The following is a 19,185-nucleotide window of genomic DNA, read 5'->3' on the forward strand; positions in this document are numbered from 1 at the left end:
AAAATGGGGGTTCTGACCTGCTCATTTCTTTGCTCCCCTCAGGGTCCAGAATAATAAGCACAAATTAGCTACTGAAAAATTAAGGTGGGTCAAAGACCTTGTTCTTGAGCTCACAGCTTTGGGCTCTGAGTAGACAAACTCTTCCAAACCTTTCTACTACTAATCCAATTGTATTAGTACAACACATTAGTAAATAACCCAATTGCCAATATGAACAACACAGCCTTGTAAGACCTACCTCAAAGCCAACCTATGTCTACAATACAGCTTAGGCTTAATCCCATTTACTGGCCTTATAAACAGAGTAGAAACCAGCCCTGCCTGCCAAGTCTCTATCACAGCAAAGGAACTTGACACTTGAAGACACAAGACTAATCTGTTTATTCGGTGCGATCGTTACGTTGAGGAGGGAAATTTTTGGCAAATAAATAAATAAATAATCAGACAAACGGAGACTTTTAGGCCAAAGAAGGAGCTCAGGAAGAGGAAGGAAGCGGAGTCTTTGCATAGTTCTAAGGAACCGAAGGTGGCAGCAGTAGGCAACGCGGATTCTCAGCAGAAATGCAGCACTTGCAAAAACCAGGGACAGGAGGCGTTGAGAAAGAGAAGGTCAGAAGGTGACTAACTATTTCTTTATCATAGAGACTGTGGTGTGGAACATTCATCCTCTCTACTGGGGTTGGGAGGTGGCGTCTCACATGATCTGCCTGGGCATCCCATACCCGGTCATGCCCGCCTGGGAGGCACCCTTGTTGCTGCCCATCTGCAGACCTATAACGTTCTGTCCCTGGCGAAGCTGCTCCTCTGAAAATCCTCTCCGATTCTGCTGTGCTTTCCTGGGAAGAGGGAGTAAGTTAAAATATGTCATTCTGATCAGCATACTGTTAACCTTTCCCAAGAGCTGCAGATAGACAGGCTCTACTGGGGTCACCTAGTAGAAGATCAGGTCCTATCATGGACTAGGCTCCTACCCTGAGCTACAAGCCTACTATGAGCTGGGCCCTACTATGAGCTGTGGCTCTTCTACGAACTATTTTCTTACCCTGAGCTATGGGCCTACCATGAGATTGGTTCTATTATGGCTTATTGCCCCACTCTAAGCTGTGACCCTACTATGAGCTATGTCCCTACCTTGAGCTGTGGTCCTACCATGAGCTCTCACCCAATTCTGAGCTGTGGTCCCACCCTGAGCTGTGACTCTAACCGGAGAGATGACTCTGCCATGATACATGAACTCTTTACGCCATAGAACCCCCGAGTTTTCTAGAATTTCAACAAAGAATCAGTGGCAACTTCTCTGGGGATTTCACTCCCAGAGTTTCCTTCTCACTCTCTCCCACAGTTACCTGAAGCCCTTGTGAAAATTAAAATCAGCTCTTACAAAGCATGTCATTAATACCAATCTATCCTTCCCAGCATAGAGCCAAGGATTATGTTTCATTTTGGAGCTGAAGGGCCTGTGAGTTAAGGAAGGGAAATGTGTTATTCTAGCCCAGAAATCAGCAAACTTCAGTAAGGAACCACATAGTAAATAATCTTATGGGTCAGAGAGATCACAGTAAGTCATTAATAAAACTAAAACCAGGGTTTCAAGTATCTAGGATATTTTCAGACCAGGTTCACCTAAAACGAGACAAGCTGTACCTTTTTATAACTGTCAAGAAGAAAAGGGAATTAGGGAACCTAATCATTAATTATCTACCACAACGTTACTCTTTTCATCTCCTGCTTGAACTATTGGGTGGAATTGAAACTCCCTGGCTATTCCGGCCCTTTCCCCACGATAAACAACAAAAGCAAATCACTTTAGGAAGAGACCCGTTACTGACATGACCATTTAATTTAATACTGAGGTCAGGCCACTTCTGAGAGGGAAAGAGAGAGCTTAATAAACACATCAGAACATTTTTCATTCATTAAGTATAAAAGTAAGCAAATTAGTAAAAAAAAGTTGGTTGATTCAGGGCTAGTTGGATCATAATAAAACCAAATTCAGACATCATGCCAGCTCTGAGAAAAGCCACTGGGTCAGTTGAGTCCCAAGAGAAACAATGTGAGCAAAGGCAAAGCAGGCAGGATCTGTAGGTCTGGTGGGTCTGACTAGCAGTTTAAGTCTTTCCTTGTTCCCGGACTCGAGCTGGGGGCTAGGAATGCTTGCTCTGAGAGGTATTGTGTGTAAAATACCCTGAGGAGCTAGAAGGCTTTTCACCCTCCCTCTTGTTAAAATCACCCTCTGCTCCTGGGTGCGGGAAAGAAAATCTTTACCTGTGAAACCAGGAAGGCTCTCCCCGGTAGCAGCCGTCATCCTTGGTGACAGCCACACTCCCTAGAGCCATCAGGGTCCTTTGCACTGCCGCCATGTCCTTCCCTGGAAGCCAAAGAAGAGATTAAAGCCAAGCTTGAGGCAGAGCCAAGTTGTCTGGAAGACTGGACCTCCAAGAGGAAGCTCTGATAGGAAACTGCAGAGAGCACCTTCAAGGCAGGGGGACAGCAAACACTTCTCAAAGTTGCCAAACTTCTCGGAAAGACAAAAAATCACCTGGCTAATCACTGTCTGCTGTTAGATAACACAGGCACTCAGTTTCCAATCTGCTCGTCATTGCTGTATGAACAAAACTTTCTAAATACACAGCAGCTCAGATATAGGTAGTTTCCTGCCCTGAGCAGAAGACCTTGTCTAGAGGGTTCTATAAGCTGTGGTGAGGGGGCTCCTGTGGGCTGGCTGATGTGGCAGTCTTCAAAGGAATTTCCTCAATTCCTTGGAATTGAATGGAAACTGGAGAAAATCTGGTTGGATGGATTAGCTACGTCAAATTGTTAGGGGGAAAAGGATGTCCCAAAGCAAATTCCATATAGGCTTTGTGGACTCCACCCCCACCCCAGGTCAAAGCCAAAGACACTGGGAACTCCAAATCCCATCAGCACCAAAGGGAAGGTGGCTGGGACCTGAGGGTGGGGTTAAGCAGCCAGGTGGATACAAAAGGCAGACACGTGGGCTTTGGGGAGCCCCCATTTTGGCTCTCCACCAGCTCGCAGTGTCCGGCCAGCTCTGAGAGTGACTTTGGGTTTCCAGGTCGTCGGATCGGGTAGGACGCATTAAAGACTTTATTTCCCTATTTTCTCCCTGAGTTGTACATTTTCCTTATTTCTTTTTCTCTTGTAAATAAACCTTTTATTAACCCTTTTGTGTGTGTCTGTAGTAGAGTATTCATAAGTCCCTTTAAAGCGCGCGGGTGAGGACCCACAGCCAGGAACCCGTTTAATATCGGGGTTGCTCTATAACAAAACCAGTAGCTTCTTTCTTATACTTGATCTGGGGTAAAAGGGTCTACAATCAACCATGTACATAAACTGAATACTCAGCTATTTGGGTTAAAGGCCTGTCAAATAAAGAAAAGCAAACCAACACAGAAAACACTCAAAATGAAACATGATAGGCCCTTTATGTAGTGCTGCTTGGAAGGAGAGAAATGGTGGCAATAAGTAAACGGCATGTATGTGAGTAGGGGACGGGTAGGGAGAGGATTTGCCCTGAGATTTAGTCCACACAAAGCACTAGTGTGGAGGGCAAAAGCTAAAGGCACAAGGTCACAAAGAAAGGCAGGACTCAGCCTAGAGGAGACTGTGAAAGTCAAGGGCAAACATTAAAAGGCCTCTTTAGACCAAGGGAATCATCTGTGGTTTCTCCAGCCTGGCTGCTGTAGCTCAGTCCCTGGGGACTACCGAATGCCAGGGGAAAGCGGGTGGAAAGTGAGAATGGAGTCTAACTCTAATAAGCCATTTAGGCCCACAGAGGATGTCCATTTATTCAAAGAGGAGAGACAGCAGACTCTCTTCCCTCATCGCTCTTCTGCACCACCTCCCATATTAACCTCAGAGCCATTTCATGTATCCTGCGGGAATGTGGGGTTGGTGGATGGATTGCAGGATGAAATGTTCTCAATGCAAAGGTGCCCCCCAGATTTGATTCAAGGAACAGCTGGGGTGCTGAAGAATGGAGATGGGACAGTGGAGGGCACAAGGAATACTGAGAATTAAGAGAAAGGAAACACAGAGGTGGTTGTTAGAATGTTTTTTTCTGATGAAAAGTATTTCTGTAATCGTCAATGAATAACATGATCCATATTTTCCCCAATAGAACTGAAGTGATGATATTCTGAAGGATCACTCTGGAAAGAGATATGGGAGAGTTTATACTTAAGCAGGGAGCCATTAAAAAGAACCTAGAGACACAATGAAGTAGGAAGGCTGAGGAAGGGGAGGGTCTATCACTTCTCTGTACAAAGAGCAGACAGGAAATCTGTTTCTCTTATCTAGCGGTATCTGGTTGAAAGTGTGGGTCTGGTATTTTCAGGATCTGGTGAACTGTGGAGCCTGACACCCAGCAACTCAGCTATAGATACTACCCTGAGCCATGAGTACCAAAGCAAGCACACCCTCCTTTCACAATGAATTTGCCACATGAACCCAGAAAGAGGGGACTACGTTGGGTAACAGAACTGTCAATACCACCCCACCCTCATCCCAGGAGAGTAGACTAGGAAGCAAATGCATAATGGGGGCAGAGGAAGCTGGGGAAGGGGGCATTATTTGGAGAAGTTTTCCTTACTAAAGGTCCCAAGGCCAGAGATAAGTTATATTGCCTACATACTTTTATTATTCATGACATCAACCCCATGGAATTGATGTTATTCCTCTCAATGTGTGAATAAGGAAACTTATTCTGGGAGGATAACTAATGTATCCAGAGTCACCCAAAATGTAAACCAAGGCCCAGATTTAGCTCAGGTGCCTCAAGCAAAGCCCACCAGCAAAGACCATGAGGCACACTGCCATGTGCTACGTCTCCCTCCTCCCACATTGTAGGCTGGCTGGGCAGGCACGTTCCTCAGTGATCAGGGATGATTCAAAGATAAGGCCGTGATGCATCAGTACCAGGCCAGATAGATACTCAGGGAATCAAAGTGGGGCACAGCTCTTGGGCCCCACTGGGTCAAGGGCACCAATCCCAAATGGCCAAGTGCCACTGGGTAGAAGGGGGCCATTTATAGAGGCTGATTCCTGACCATTGAATTTAATATTGAGGTCCTGAAACTGAGGGTAAAAAATATTTATTAAATGTCTAAAGGCACAGTACAGGAAGAACTGTGAGGTATGCTAGGTATAAAGCAACAAAAGCTAAACTGTGTGAGTTACCACCAAACGTAACATTGGCCTGCCTGAGAGCAGAGCTTCTTGGACTAGTTATGGGATTAAATTAAGAAGAAATATTTTAAAATACGAATTTTGAGGTCATTCCCTGGATAAATTGATTCAGCAGGCCTGAGATAGGGCTGGGAATTTGTTTTTCATAAGGATTCCAGGTGATTCATACCACCAGGAAAGTTTTCACCCAGTAATCCCACACTTGAGTGATCATGAGAATTACCTAAGAATCTAAAAAGTCAGATTCTGGGACCATCTGCCGAGATGATTCTAATGCAGCCAGTTGGATAGGCAAGCACTGCTTTGATACTTTGATTTTTTAAGAATCACACTATCTGACATGTGTTAAATCCTAAATACATCTTCGTAAGCAATGCCACCTTCTTCAGAGATAGCTTCCACAATGTCAAACAGTAAAGGGCTTGGACCCAAGGTGGGGGCCAGGTGAGAGCCTGGGGGCTGGGAATCACTTGGCTCCCTGAAAGCTAGCCCTCAGCACCTAGGCAAAACAGCTTGAAAACTGCTGCTCAAGGCTATTCCAAAGAAGAAAAAAATGTCCTAAAAGAATCACCAGCAATGCCTAGAGAGCAGAAATCAGACTAAGTCGAGGTAATGATGCAAGGAGACCACCAGGCCAACGTGTAGATGAATGAAGAGGAGCCAAATTTACACCAACAACCGTCCAGAATTTCATTCGGGAGATCTGGTCTCTTCTAACCCCCGTCAGGGGAGGAGGTAATACTACCCTTGTGGTTATAGAAAGAGGTGGTAAGGTAGTAGCTTTCCTTGCTTTCCTGGAAAAACGTTTCAGATGGTCTCAGAGATCAAATGCCGCTTCTACTTGTGATTAAGGCTTCCCTCTTTGCTGCATTATCACAACATAAGGTGTCTGCAAATGCAGTCTCACACCCACACTACTTGGCAATCATGTCTGCGGAGTGAAGCCTGCGCTCCTGCATGTGGGGACCCACCACACCAACCAGGGGGTTCTTCTGTGGGCTAACACCATAAAGATACTCAAGCAGGATTTTGTTCTCCTAAAATTTTCATTACTCTTATGATACCTTTTACAGATCTTTGGAAATAGAAAAATAATGAGAAAGGTAAAGAGAAAGAAAAGGGTCAGAGAGAAGTCAATGGGTGTGTGAAGTTAGACTGGACACTCTCATTCCAATACTAAAGCTATGACTACAGTCAAACTCTGCTTCAGTGCTGCTTCCATTTTATATCAGTTTTACCTCATCCTTGTGACTCCTGGAATACTGGCTCTTTTCATCTCTCTGAGACTTACAGAAAGACAACCAGTGAATGAAGAAACCATTTCCTGTTTTCCTGTGTAATAACTTAGGCATCCCCCTGCCCCCTCCCCCAACCCCAGTTCTCCAAAGTAGAAAAAATACTGGCAGAGTCAAGGGAGAAATATCAGCAGAAAAGGTGGGAATCTCTCTGTGGGATTTATGAGTATTTTGTGGCTTGTTTCTCTGGAGCAACTCTGTAGCTGTGGTTCTCAAAGTGGGGTTCCCAGTCCAGTAGAATCAGCATCACCTGTGCAGCTGGAGGAATGCAAATTCCTAGGCCCTACCCCAGACTTTCTACTTCAGAAACTTGGGGGCTGATGTCCAGCAACGTGTGTTTTAACAAGACTTCTGGGTGATTCTCAGGTATACTGGAGTCTGAGAACCACTGCTGACAGAAACAGTTGCCAGCAGCATGTGGTATAAATGTGGTAAAGGCTGTTCTGACAGAAACGCAGGCTTCAAACAGCAGGCATTTGTGATGACTCACATCACCGCAGGTACCTCACAATATCCCAAAATATCCTTCAAACTGGGTGAACTATCTCTTTTGCTCCTGCCGTTGAGGAACGACACATACAGTGATACCTCCCCAGAGAATATATTTGGTACTTCTAGGCACTCCACACCTCCCTGACTCCCACTCATCAAGCAGAGGGAGTGGGGGGCACGACAAACCAATTGTCCTGGATCCTCATCAGTAGGATTACTGAGAAGAATAATCAGAGTTGGTAGATCCAGAATGTCCTGCCTGACATTCTAGAATTTTACACTGGCTGTTTGGTTATGGAAAGGAACCAGAAATGTCAGTTGCTGGTGGACTTTATAATTGGGGAAAGCAGCTCACACTTGTTCAGTGTCTATTAGCCAGGCACTGTGCTAGACATTTACACACTGGGTTGTTCTAAGAACTCTCCAAGGGAGATGCTGGACCTATTTATCTTGAAGGGAATTGGGGCTCTGAGTTGCTAAGCAGCCGCACAGAGGTCACACAACTAGGATACAGTGACCTTACTCCAAAACTTCTTGCTCTTTTGACTCCACCAAATTCTTTTGGGTCTGGAATTAACAGAGCAATATATTATGGGGAAAGGTATCAAGAGGGTAATGACCCAGAGATGGAAGAAGACAATAAAGTGCCTGGAAAAGCTGGTTCTTCTCTACTGGTCGATCACCGATGAGGTGAAGGCACCGCTGATGACAGAGAGGGCAAAGGTCAACCTTACCAGCATCTGTGTCAAGCCATTAATGAAGTGAAGTCCCTTTGTTCCAAAGCAAAAAATACACCTTCCCAGACTTGCCTCTTCCCCCACCCTCATTTTCTATTAGTCTCAAAAAGCACAGAGTGACGACAGTGGTAATTTCTACACTGCCAGCATTTACTCTACTCTGCCATGACCGGCAATATGCTGAGTACGCCTAATGCACCATCTCACTTATTCCTTGTGTCAAACCTGTGGAATAGACACTATTTTCCCCATTTCACAGCTGTGAAAAACCAAAGCTGAGAAAAGCTAACTTGTAAGTGGTGGAAAAGGGATTTGAACTGGGTGGTCTAACTTCTGACTCAGAAATCTGAACTCTTATCACTTTCCAGGAAAAGCTTTCTGGTCCTTCTGACCAGCACTCTCGTTGGCTCTCAAACATTCTCTCTCTTACACACACACACACACACACACACACACTCACTCACCCTGTCCTTTTTCTCCTCTCTCCAGTACACTCTGCTCTGAGTCACAGCTGAGATACCCCACCCCTGCCCTTTCCAGAAATCCATAGAAAATCCCAAAGGAAGCTGCCAAGCATTCGCCTTCTCTTCTCTTCTCTTCTCTCACCTCCCCAGTTCCCTTCCACTGCTCCAAGCTGCCCTCTCCTCTTCCCCATCAGTGAAAAGAACAGGTCACCCTCAGCTTCCTCTCAGTTCCATGGCTGCATTTTCTGGGCTATATAACCCTGGGTAATGCGACCTAACTCCCAAACTCCAAAACTCTTACTCTTTTGACTCCACCAAATTCTTTTGGGTCTGGAATTAACAGAGCAATGTATTATGCACAAGAGGTTCCATTTTAAAACGCTGACTCTTTTATTCTTGTTGCCTCTGAGTCCATTCCACATAAACCACCTCACATCTAAAAGGGGTTTCAGGATAGTGGGAACACCTGGGGCCACTTCCTTTCTAAATCACAAAGTCTTAATGAGAAGGCACTTGGCAAGTGTGGCTCCTGCAGCTTTACCTGTCTATGACATAAACACAACACGGAGTCGCCAGGGCAGCTGTGCCAGGCAAAGCTCTCCGTGGAAGATGTCAAGGAAGGGAGATGACAGATGGAGAGCTACTGAGACTAAAATCCTGCACAAGAGGAAGAGAAGCACCCAGGCTGGGAGGGCTGGACAGCAGCCACAGCCACAAGCATCGGGAATGAATGTGAATACACAGAAATGTGAGGAAAGCATCACCACCACGGTCAGGTATAGAATAGTTGGGAGAAAACGGGACTAAGCTAAACAAAAGGCTAGCCCAATAGCTGTGTACACAAACATGACACCTTCACATGCACACAGATATGCCCGACCCTGCCTTGTGGCATGGCTTTGATTAGAACGCATACATCCCCAGAGCTCATGAGTGACAACCAGCTCTTGCAACACGGCCTTGGGCTGGGCATGGTCGATCTGTCCACACTGTCATACTGTGGGTCTCACCACTGGCCTCACACAAGACCAGCTCTGCCCCTGGCCCTTTCTCTGCTCATAGCAACTCACTTTCCCACCTCTTGCTCTGTGGCATGGTAACAAGTTTTGGCCTGAGCATCAGACAGTATTTCTGGGGGATATCAAGAATCCCCTCCAATGTTTACGTGAATCTCCCTAAACCTCAGTTTTGACCAATTTCTCCACCAAGGCAGCTACCAGGCCCTGGGGCTTCTAGAGGCATTTTGCAAACTCCCAAGCCTCTGCTTTCCTATTGCCAGCTACACTCCCTATTGCAAGCCCATCTATGCCTACACTGTTCCCATGAAGTGGGTCTCCTTCGTCATTTCCTGTGAAGCTCCATCCTTCTGCCCTAGGGATAACGTCCCTCAATGCCTGTGTTGTTCTATTTCTCTAGGAGCATTATCCTGCCCTGGAGCCCAGCTGTCTTCTACCTCTCTCAGGCTATTGCAGTCACTCTTCTCTTCTCTTCCCTAAGAGGCATCTAACATACAGGGCTGGGGAAGGTGTTTATCAGAGAGCATCACTCACTCCCTGCTCTCCCGCTACTGTCCTTACCTCCTCAGTGTAAGATTCATCTGCGTGGTTTTTGGGGAAAAAATGAAAAGCAAGTGAAAGCATCATCAGCAAAGTAGAACCAGGAAAGCACAACTGGGATGCCCTCTTCTCACAGATCTTTCAGTTTCTTCCTTCTACACATTTTCTGTCCCTGGGGAGCCTCACTAGAGCCCATTGTATAGACAAGGCCCTTAGTACAGGAGCTTTAGGTTTCTCTCCTCAGTCACCGTTATGACTCAACAGCACACTCCTGGTGTCACTAAGAGAAACTAAGCTTCTTGGTCAAAGTCTGACAAGGCAGACTCGTGAAGGGCCTATTCTCTGGCATCAGAGAGACTAGGTTTAATTACAAGTCTGTTTATTAGTAGGCGTGTGATGTGCACAAGCTATCAGGGGCAAGCTTCGGCTTCAGCTTCATCATTCATGAAATGGAGAAACTAATAACACCTACCTCATAGAATTGTTAAGAGAAATAACTGGCATTAGGCTGTAAAACACTTGTACTGTGCCCAGCATATAGGATATTTTTAATAAGGTACAGCTGTCTTTATTAGTTTTATTAGCCACCTTTATTAGGGGGAAATCACCCTTGTTTTGATGCTCTACACCTCAACTGAGATATTACATGGAGATCTGGAGACTAGGATCCATGAAGGCCAAAGGCCTGGACTCTAACTTTGAATATGTGAATTTCCAAGTAATGGCAAAACACAAGAAAAATGTCTGCATTTTAAGATTTTAACAAATCATCTATGGAAGAGAAAAGAAATGCCAGCTCTCTGCCTGACATAGGAGGAGTATGAAGAATAAAGAGGTAATTGTTTCTAAGTTTTATAGAAGGTCCTCTGCTAGGAGTCTGTTTTAGCCATCATCTGAAAAGCGCTTAAAATATCACTATCTCAGATCATAGGAAAGTTACCCCATCGTCACTGTCGGCAGAGCCATCTGGGTCACGCCCTTGCTGTCCTATCAGTTGGCTGCTGATGACAGCCAGAGGCTGTGAGCATGAGCACAGCCAGCCCGGCAGCCGCTTGGCTGGTCTCTACCTCCTGTGCCTCCGGCAGGCCTGGTGTGGAGCAGCTGCATGAGCAGGCCTGCACCTGCAGGCGTAGGGGGACTCTACGCACAGGGACTCTAGGTCCCACGTTCTCTGGAAGTGTCTCCATTCATGTCATTTCCCCCTAAAGTGGTCTTAAATATGTCCAAGAATGTGATTTGATTTTATGCCTCCAAGATATCTTAATCAAGTCAATTCACAAACATGAAAGCCAGCAATCCTATGCATGCTCTGAACAGAACACATCATCTGGAAGGTATAGTCAACAAGCTCTCAGATAATCGTTTAATAAAAGGTTGGAGAGCTATTTATTTCTCAGGGTGAATGACAACATCGAACCAGGCGGCTTTGTCTATAAGCTTGCAGCTGATGAGTCAGCGCAGCGCCCACTGCTCCCAGTAGCTGTCATTTGTTTGGAGAGAGAGTAGTAGGAGGGGGAGCAGGAATGGAAGGCATCCATATAACCATCAGCTTCCTCTCCAGGAGAAGGCTTCTGTTTACTGGTTAGTTTGCTTAAGACCCTGCTGTGCCCTGGGATGTGTGTTCCCTTGAAAGAGGGTAACCCTTTTAATAGAACATCACAAAGGGGAAGGTTAACTATGTCCTCCCTATGACAGCTGATACCCTCCCCCCTGATACCCACCCCTCACGCACACACACCCAGACCCAGGGAAGAAGACTAAGCAGGTTTCACAAAGAGATGGGCAAAGGAGAGGGGGAGGGGAGGCATGTGGGGCTGTTTACCTTCCCACAGATCCACTGTCTGAAAAATGTCAGTTGTCCTGACACCGTAAATCTCTGCTGCTTTTAGGAACTGGGAGATTTGCTCCATCTGCTTAAAAGCCATCTTTGACTCTGAGATCTTGGGAATGGGCTCTTGTCCTGGTGGGTATAGACTGTTTATCAGCTTACAAAGGACCTGAAGGGGGCAAAGGCAAAAAAGAAGTCAACGTTTCCCTTTGTATATACCAGTCACTTAATGCAAAGTAAATCCTTCCTCTCTCACCCCCAGATACTCCCTCTGGTGCCCCTGAGTGGCACAGCTCACAGGTTTGGACACAGGTAAACACTGCCCCATGATGGCATGGGCTCAGGGCCCAGGTTTCCACACCAAACCCCAAAGACCCAAAAGACCCCATTCCTCTTTGCAGAGTTGCTAGCGACTGCAGTAAATCCAGTGGTCTGGGATTCCCTTCCTTTCTGTCCCTCTCTGCTCTTCTTGTCTTTTTTCTGGGTGAGGGAAAGAATGTTGACAGAAAGGGAATGATGGGTGGTGATGAGGCCATGATTCCAGACTTTCCATGGAGGAGCGAATTAGTAGCTTCAGGAGAGGTCAAATGTTAAGACTCTAATATTCTCTCAAAAGGCAGATCAGAATCAGGTTTCAACAACTGGTCCCCTATGTGCTAATGATGTATCAAAGAACTGACTGGGTAGCTTCCTCCCAGATACATATAACCCAAATTCTGGGGGAGCCCAACAGAAGGGTGGAATAGCAGTTACATAACAGTAAATCACAGCCTGCAGGGAAAAGATGGGCTTGTTTGAATCAGCAGAGCCCTCACCCTCCAAAGCCAGGGAGCATCCCTGTTTTTAACTGTTACCAGGTAAGGATTCCCTTCAGCTTCCTAAAAACCCACCCATTCAGCACAGACATTGAGCACCCCCAAGGAGCATGGCTGCCAAGAAGGTTGGGCAGGTGGTTAACCCCCCTCCCCCCAATTCCTTTGTTTTACTATGTTACCACCCCATTCTCCAGAGGAAGGAATGGCGCCAGAAGATCTGAAACACCTAAAGGCTGGACACATCTCAATGAAATACTTATCTCTATTCTCAGTGGGAAAAGCAAAAGAGATTGGAATTTGCCAACTCAGAGGGAAGCTGCCAGGTCCAGGATGGTGGGGAATCCCCTAAGCTAGCTAGGGTATTGTTCAGGGAGCCCTGAGCTTCCCACCCTGAAGATATCGGGCATTCCCTCTCCCTTCCCATGAGATTAAGGGCTTGGCGGCGGCAGCTCCTCCCGCAGCCTCACTTTAAAAGAGAAGACTCTAGAGGGTTCCCTGCCTGACGCCCCAACACCAGGATCGCTGCCAGCCGGCCTTACCGTCCCGTCCATTAACCATTTCTGAAAATGGGCCCTGCCGGGGGGCGGGTGCTCTATGTCCTCTGCGCACTGCAGGATGATCCAGTCCACCAGCTTGTTCTCCAGGTCCGCGTCGTACTTCTGCTCGATCTTCTCCTGCACCTCTCGGCTTAAGCCGTAGCTCGGGCCCCGGTTAGCCATCTCTGCAAGAGAAGAGCGGACACGCGCCGCGCGGCATCCACACAATAGCAGCAGCAGCCCCCGCGCCCCGCGACCGCGGCTGGGATGAGGCTGGGCGGCCTGGCCCAGCAGCTGCAAAGCGGGCAGAAAGCCGGGCGTGGTTTAAATCAAGGAGCCAATGAAGCCCATGGGTTTCACCTACAAACGGCAAAGGAAAGCGTAGCCACGCGCCAGTGACTCCAGAATAAAGTCCCTGCCCGCGGGGGGGTGGGGTGGGGCGCCGGAACGCCCCTCTCGGTCCCGCCTATCGATGAAACGAGGTGATGCCCAGGGACTCACAGTCACGGCCGAACTCCCAGGCAGCGAGGGGGGCTGGTGGTGGTCGCTTCTTGAGCACTTGGCCACGGCTGGTACCCCGAGATGGGAGCGAGCAGGTAATTAACAGGCTGGGAGGAAGACCGCCTCAACGTCCAGCAGCTGCTGCTGCATCGCGGCCGGGAGACTGGTACACTGATTTGATTTTCTCCTCGCTGAGGAGGGTCAAACCAGGGCCGTTGCTAAGGGCCGTCCAAAAAGGCTGCCTTCTCCTGTGTCACTCAAGCCTGCCCCCCTCCCTCCCTGCCTCCCTCCCTCTGGCCGAAAGCTTCTTTCTAGGCTGCACAATTCTTTCTCCTCTGGGGAGACAGCTGATTGTCTACGGAGCCCGCATCCAGCTGCCAGGAGATGGGCGGGGGTGGGGCCTGTGGGAGGGTCCGCTCTGTCAGCTGTCCATCTGTCAGGGGCTGCCAAACAGTTTCCCCATGCCCCGAGGTAACAGTTGTCAGGCAGCACTGGAGGGGAGGGACTGAGCGCTATAACCACTAATTTATTCAGTTGCCAGCCAGAAACATCCAGAAACATCCATTCTGGTGGATAATTGTGGTGCCTCAGTTTGACTAATTCAAGGAATTTAGCTTTTTAATGCTATTTTTCATCGAAAGAACTAAAGAGCAAGTTTTATAAATTAAACAGAGACCAATGTACTAAGAACTCTTAGAGTGAACGATTTTGATGTAAATGTTTCATCTGCTTATATTAATTAAGGACCATGAAGGCATAGCTGACATATTATCAGTGGTAACTGAGTATTTGGTAGTAAGCAAAGAAGACCTCAGGAGAAGTCGCTTGATCTAAGTTGTACTGACATTTTTACAACTGCTAAAGAGCTTGGCATTTTGTTTTCTAGACTATGAGACACTTGGGGGTAAAGAGTGAATCTTGGCATTATGTAAATCGCTGGATACTTTTCATGAGACAGGCACCCCCCAAATTTTCTCGTTGGTTCACTCAACAAATATTTTTGGAGTGCTTACTTTTGACAAGTACTGTACGGGGAAAGAATAAAGTATAATTCTTACCTTTAGAACAGATTGACTAATTAGCTTAGGCACATTAGAGAAAGCAATTCTAGTACATGTGATGGTGATCTTTGTCCCTGTGGGAAATTGATTAGGAGCTTTGCAGGAAGTGACTCCTCAAATAATACTTGTGTGGAGAAAAATCTCTTGCCAGCTGGAGCCTGAGCTAGTGTAAATGCAATTACTTCATAGATATGTGGGTGGTTTGCTTGAGAAAAGACTTAGTGGTCAGTAGCTGAAGGCCTGGGGAGAGAATTCTGAAAAACAAAGGAGTATGAGAAAGTCAGGAGCTGTTATGAGAGCAGCAGGTTTAGAAAAAGGAGCAAAATGGGCCAACAAACGCAGGTCTTGATACTCACGGGATCTTCAGTGTTCTAAAGAAGAAGTTCTAAATACAAAACAGAACTGTCCTCAGAGAATTGGAACTTAGGAGACTAGTTCGGAGCAAAGAAACTGTTCAGCAGAAATTTGGAAGGCACTGAGTTGCATCTTGGGTGGCAGCAATATAGTCAATTCCAACCTGGGATTAAGGGAACAGAGGCCCAAACAGCAAGCATGTTATTTTCTTCATGGTTGGATTTGCTCTGAGGAAGATGGTGGTTTGTTATATAAAACTGGAAGCAATTCTTAAAAATGTACATTTGCCTTTCCCTCCTGCCCTTCCCTCCTATCTCTTCCTTTTTTCCCCAGAGTGTGTTGTAAATCTTTGTACTCAAAGATTGATTTCCTCCCATTGTAACAAGTATCTGGGGTGCCTTAAGTGAATAACTGAACTCACAGTTTTGGAGAGGATTCAGTGTCAAAAAGGGGGAGGTCACAGCAAGACACAGATCAGAAGTGTCCAGAAATCCATAAGAAGTTTTAGAGACAAAATACTTTATCTCCTGGGGACCAACAATGGAAATCAGCTTAACCCTACATTTACTGAGTACCTATAAGATTATAGTGAATTTTTCAATACCTCTTTTATAAAGGTCTGTGTATCTGAAATTCAAAAATGAATGAGATATAGCAATATGGTCTAGTAGCAAAGTTAAACTTGTAAACAATAAATGTCAGCCAGTGGTGGTGATAAAAATATGTGATAAGAACAAGGGCCTCAGATACAATTATATCTAGAAGAAGGAGGTGAGGGGGTTAGGAGAAAGTTTATAAAAGAAATAAATTTAAGTCTTGAGAGATGAGTATATGTTTGTCAGGTGAAAGGGGTGAGGTGTTTGCCAGATAGATGGGGAGAGGCAGGAGGGCTTCTGGAATATTGCTGGCAGAAGCAGCTTATTTAAGAAGGCTATAAATTCAGGCAGCCTTCGTGTTATAAAGCAGTATGCTTGCAAGTAACATAGTTAAATTTTCCATAATTTTGAGAGCCAGTTGTTAAACTCAGCCATTATAAGCAATTGCTGAAGTAAGTTTACACTTAAATTATATTACAAAGCTTAAATACTCAAAATGGATTGCTTCCTGATTTATTCTGCTACATTTTACCATTCCCAATGTTTTTGAGGATATTTGTGTTTATTGTGTCTATTTTGTGTAAATACCACATAGCAGGATGCTACCGGTCATTTCTCCCCAGCTTACATTCAGTGAGGTCACAGCCATAACTTGAAACCACCTATAATGGGAAAAATTATGCCGGGAGCCATAGCATACACTACTGAGGTGTTTTCTTTTTTTTTTTTTTTTAATCTTTCAAAAGGTAGGTGTTATATATTTACCAGCTTTGCCACTGGACTTATATGCAAGAGTTTGAGAGTTTTCTTTTTTCTTTTCTTTTTTTTTTTGTGGGACCCGCTCCGGGGAACTAACTGGCGCTGCAGAGGCTGCGGGCAGCCGCACAGCCCAGCGCTCAACTGCTGCGCCACCAGGGGAGGCCCAAGTTTGAGAGTTTTCACAGGGAAAGAGAACCATCAGACTGATTTGGGTGAAGGCAAAGGAGGTGGGCCAAATGACTCAAATTTGGCTTGTATCACAGGGGTGGTAGTGGCCATTTATTGCAAGAGGGCTTGTAGATGAGAGGGATACATAAAGTGGGAAAGGTAATAAAGTTTGGATTTTCTGCACTTGGGAGGCTTATGGTCTGTCCTATTTCATTCGGAAGTTTGTTTTATGGGTTTGGAGCTCATCTGGGATGGAGAAATACACTTGAATCATCTGTATGCATGTGGTAGTTAAAACCAGGAACTTGGGACGCTTCCTTGGCACTGCCTGTGGAGGTGAGTGCCATCTTTTACTAGGCATCTTGGCCAGACCCTCATAATGCCCAAGATCATCAGAAAGGGCCAAGAAGTTCGTCCAGACCAATAAGTCAAAATTCAGTGTAACTGGTAGAGATCCAGAGCGTTGACAACAGGGTGTGCGGAAATTCAAGGGCTAGATCTCGATGCCCAACTTTGCATCTGAAAGAAACAAGGAAACAAAACATGTGCTGCCCAGTGACTTCTGGAAGTTCCTGGTCCATTGTGTCAAGGACCAGGAAGTGCTGCCGATGTGCCACACATCTCACTGTGCTGAGACTATCGCTGGGTCTGCGCAAAGCCTCCATAGAATGAGCAGCACAGGCAATCATCAGAATCACCCATCTCAACATCAGGGTGCACAGCAAAGAAAAGGACTAGATGGTTCACATTGTATTGTATTCATAAAGCCAAAAAAAGAACAAAAACAAAAACAGGCACACAGGTGAGGTTGCTCAGTGTGAGTGAGTAAGCAGTGTGAGAAGAAAGCTAGGGTCAGAACAAGAGGAAATTAACATCCTAAGGTGAGTGAGTGGGGAGGAGCTGATGGGTGTGGTCAGAGATTCAAGGAGGGCAGCATTAACAATGTGCAAACAAAACTCCTGACCTCAGGGGTCTTTTGAGAGAGGGTTCTCAAAGTAAACTTGTATTTCAAAATATTAAGTTTTATCAAAAAAGGAGAGAACATAATACTGTTCACGAAAAAGCACTGAGTACCCAGCAACAAACTTCTTGGAAACAGAGATGAAGATAAGTAAGGAAGGCTTCACTGAGAAGCTGATGTTTGAGTATTTTTTTTTTAAAGATGTATTTATTTTTGCATACAAGAACTGGGGTACAGGCCAGAGGTGAGGGGTGCAAGGATTCACCAGAGACAGAGTGGGGAACAGAACAGGCAGACAGACTGAAATACACTGCTGAGAGGAGCGGCCTGCAAGACAAGAGAGGCCTGCTGTGCCATGTGGGTATCTCCCTGGCAAGGGATCTAATGTGTGCTGCAGTGGCTACGCATAGCTTTATAGTGCTGTGCTTATTAACCCCTTGCAACACCAGGGAGGACCTGCTTGAGCTTTTTTAATAGAAGTTTATGTCAGCAAAAATCTGGAAGTCAACAAAAGGGATAGCCCACATGAGAAAGGATCATTTCCTCAAAAGATAGATTTGGTTTTAAAAAAGTTAGCTGCATGTTTCCAGGTATGTTCTCTAAATATACCAAAGCATCCCCTTGTTTCAAGTAATGCATACCACGTCTGTTTCAAGCTGAAAAACTTGCTTTAGATCTGTATTTATAGGGAATCTTAAAAGAGTTCTTGGTAGGTTGTTTTTGTCTTTGTGCAGTTACAAATTTAATGAAAACTTGACATATTCCCTTTGGGCACTGCCCTGGGAATGGTTATGTGGCATGTCATTTTCTCCTTGCTCTATCTCCCTCCCTGCTTTATAGAACTCAGCATCCCCCCAAGCTCTTTTCCTCCTCTCCACACAGACCTCTCTATTGGCTACTCAGAGAACAGCATACTGTTTAGATTTGTCTGGAAATGCCTTCAAGCTTAATAGATGCAGCAAAAGCAAATACATTGTGTGGCCTCTCTCAGCCTCTCTCACTGGTATTTGCCTTCTCCTTTTCCACTGCATGTGCTGAGCTTGTTTAGAGAGGTCATGCAGCCTTTAAAATAATGCAGGGCTTTCAGGGGCTGCTGGCTCTCCAAATATTTCCCATGTCACTGAATACATGGCATGGAGTGACTTTAGGGGGAAAAAAAGATCTTTGGGGCAAAATAGGAAAAAAAAACAACAATGTACTAGAATACACTAAACTTCATTTTAAAAAATATTTTGGAATTTGTAATGTTAATTACTTCAAAGCTAAATTAAATTTTAAAACACCGTGTTCTACCTTTAGATAGTGAAGTTTTCTCCCCCTCACCTTTTTCTAACTATTGAACATTTAAAGGATACCATACAACTAACATTTCACTATGGTTTGCTGAGCTCTAGAAGGTCCAATCCAGTTCAGCTTGCAAAGCCCTACTCATCCCTTGCCTCCGCTTACCTTTCTTGGCCCCCACAGATCATGTCCACCAGTGTCTCCCTGGACTATGCTCTGTACACAGTACAAATAAAAAGTGAAAAGCTAGTGGCTTCTAAGTGTCATAGTTCTGGGTGTGTTTTGCTTATTTAATCCTTACCCCTTGTCTAAGTTTATATCATTTAAGAGTTTAACTGTTCAAACTCACAATAAATAGTGATACAGGGTTTAAACCCAAGCTCTGGTCTCTATCCTTAATCACTATGCTATACTGCCTCTACATAGATATTATGAATATCTAAGCATGTTATTTTTATTATATTTAATCCTAGAAAACTCTGATGGGCAGGGGACCCTTTCCTTTTCATCTTTCTTTTCTTTTTTTAAAGATTTATTTATTTATACAAGCACTGGGTACAGTCAGAAGCGCGG

General features: G+C 45.5%; 1 protein-coding gene across 1 annotated transcript; it reads right to left on the reverse strand.

Moving 5' to 3' along the window:
• Positions 1 to 362: 362 nt before the first annotated feature.
• TAGLN3 (transgelin 3) lies at positions 363 to 13,308 on the reverse strand. Its single transcript, XM_037525574.2, has 4 exons — positions 12,932 to 13,308; positions 11,572 to 11,746; positions 2,266 to 2,368; positions 363 to 836 (listed from the first exon to the last, which is right to left on the reverse strand). Exons 1-4 carry the CDS (start codon positions 13,109 to 13,111, stop codon positions 695 to 697), a joined length of 600 nt encoding a protein of 199 aa, XP_037381471.1. The 5' UTR covers positions 13,112 to 13,308; the 3' UTR covers positions 363 to 694.
• Positions 13,309 to 19,185: the final 5,877 nt, after the last annotated feature.

This window comes from Talpa occidentalis, unplaced genomic scaffold (genome assembly GCF_014898055.3).
Source record: "Talpa occidentalis isolate TD23 unplaced genomic scaffold, MPIMG_talOcc4v2.1 talOcc4.4, whole genome shotgun sequence".
Taxonomy (NCBI): Eukaryota; Metazoa; Chordata; class Mammalia; order Eulipotyphla; family Talpidae; genus Talpa; species Talpa occidentalis.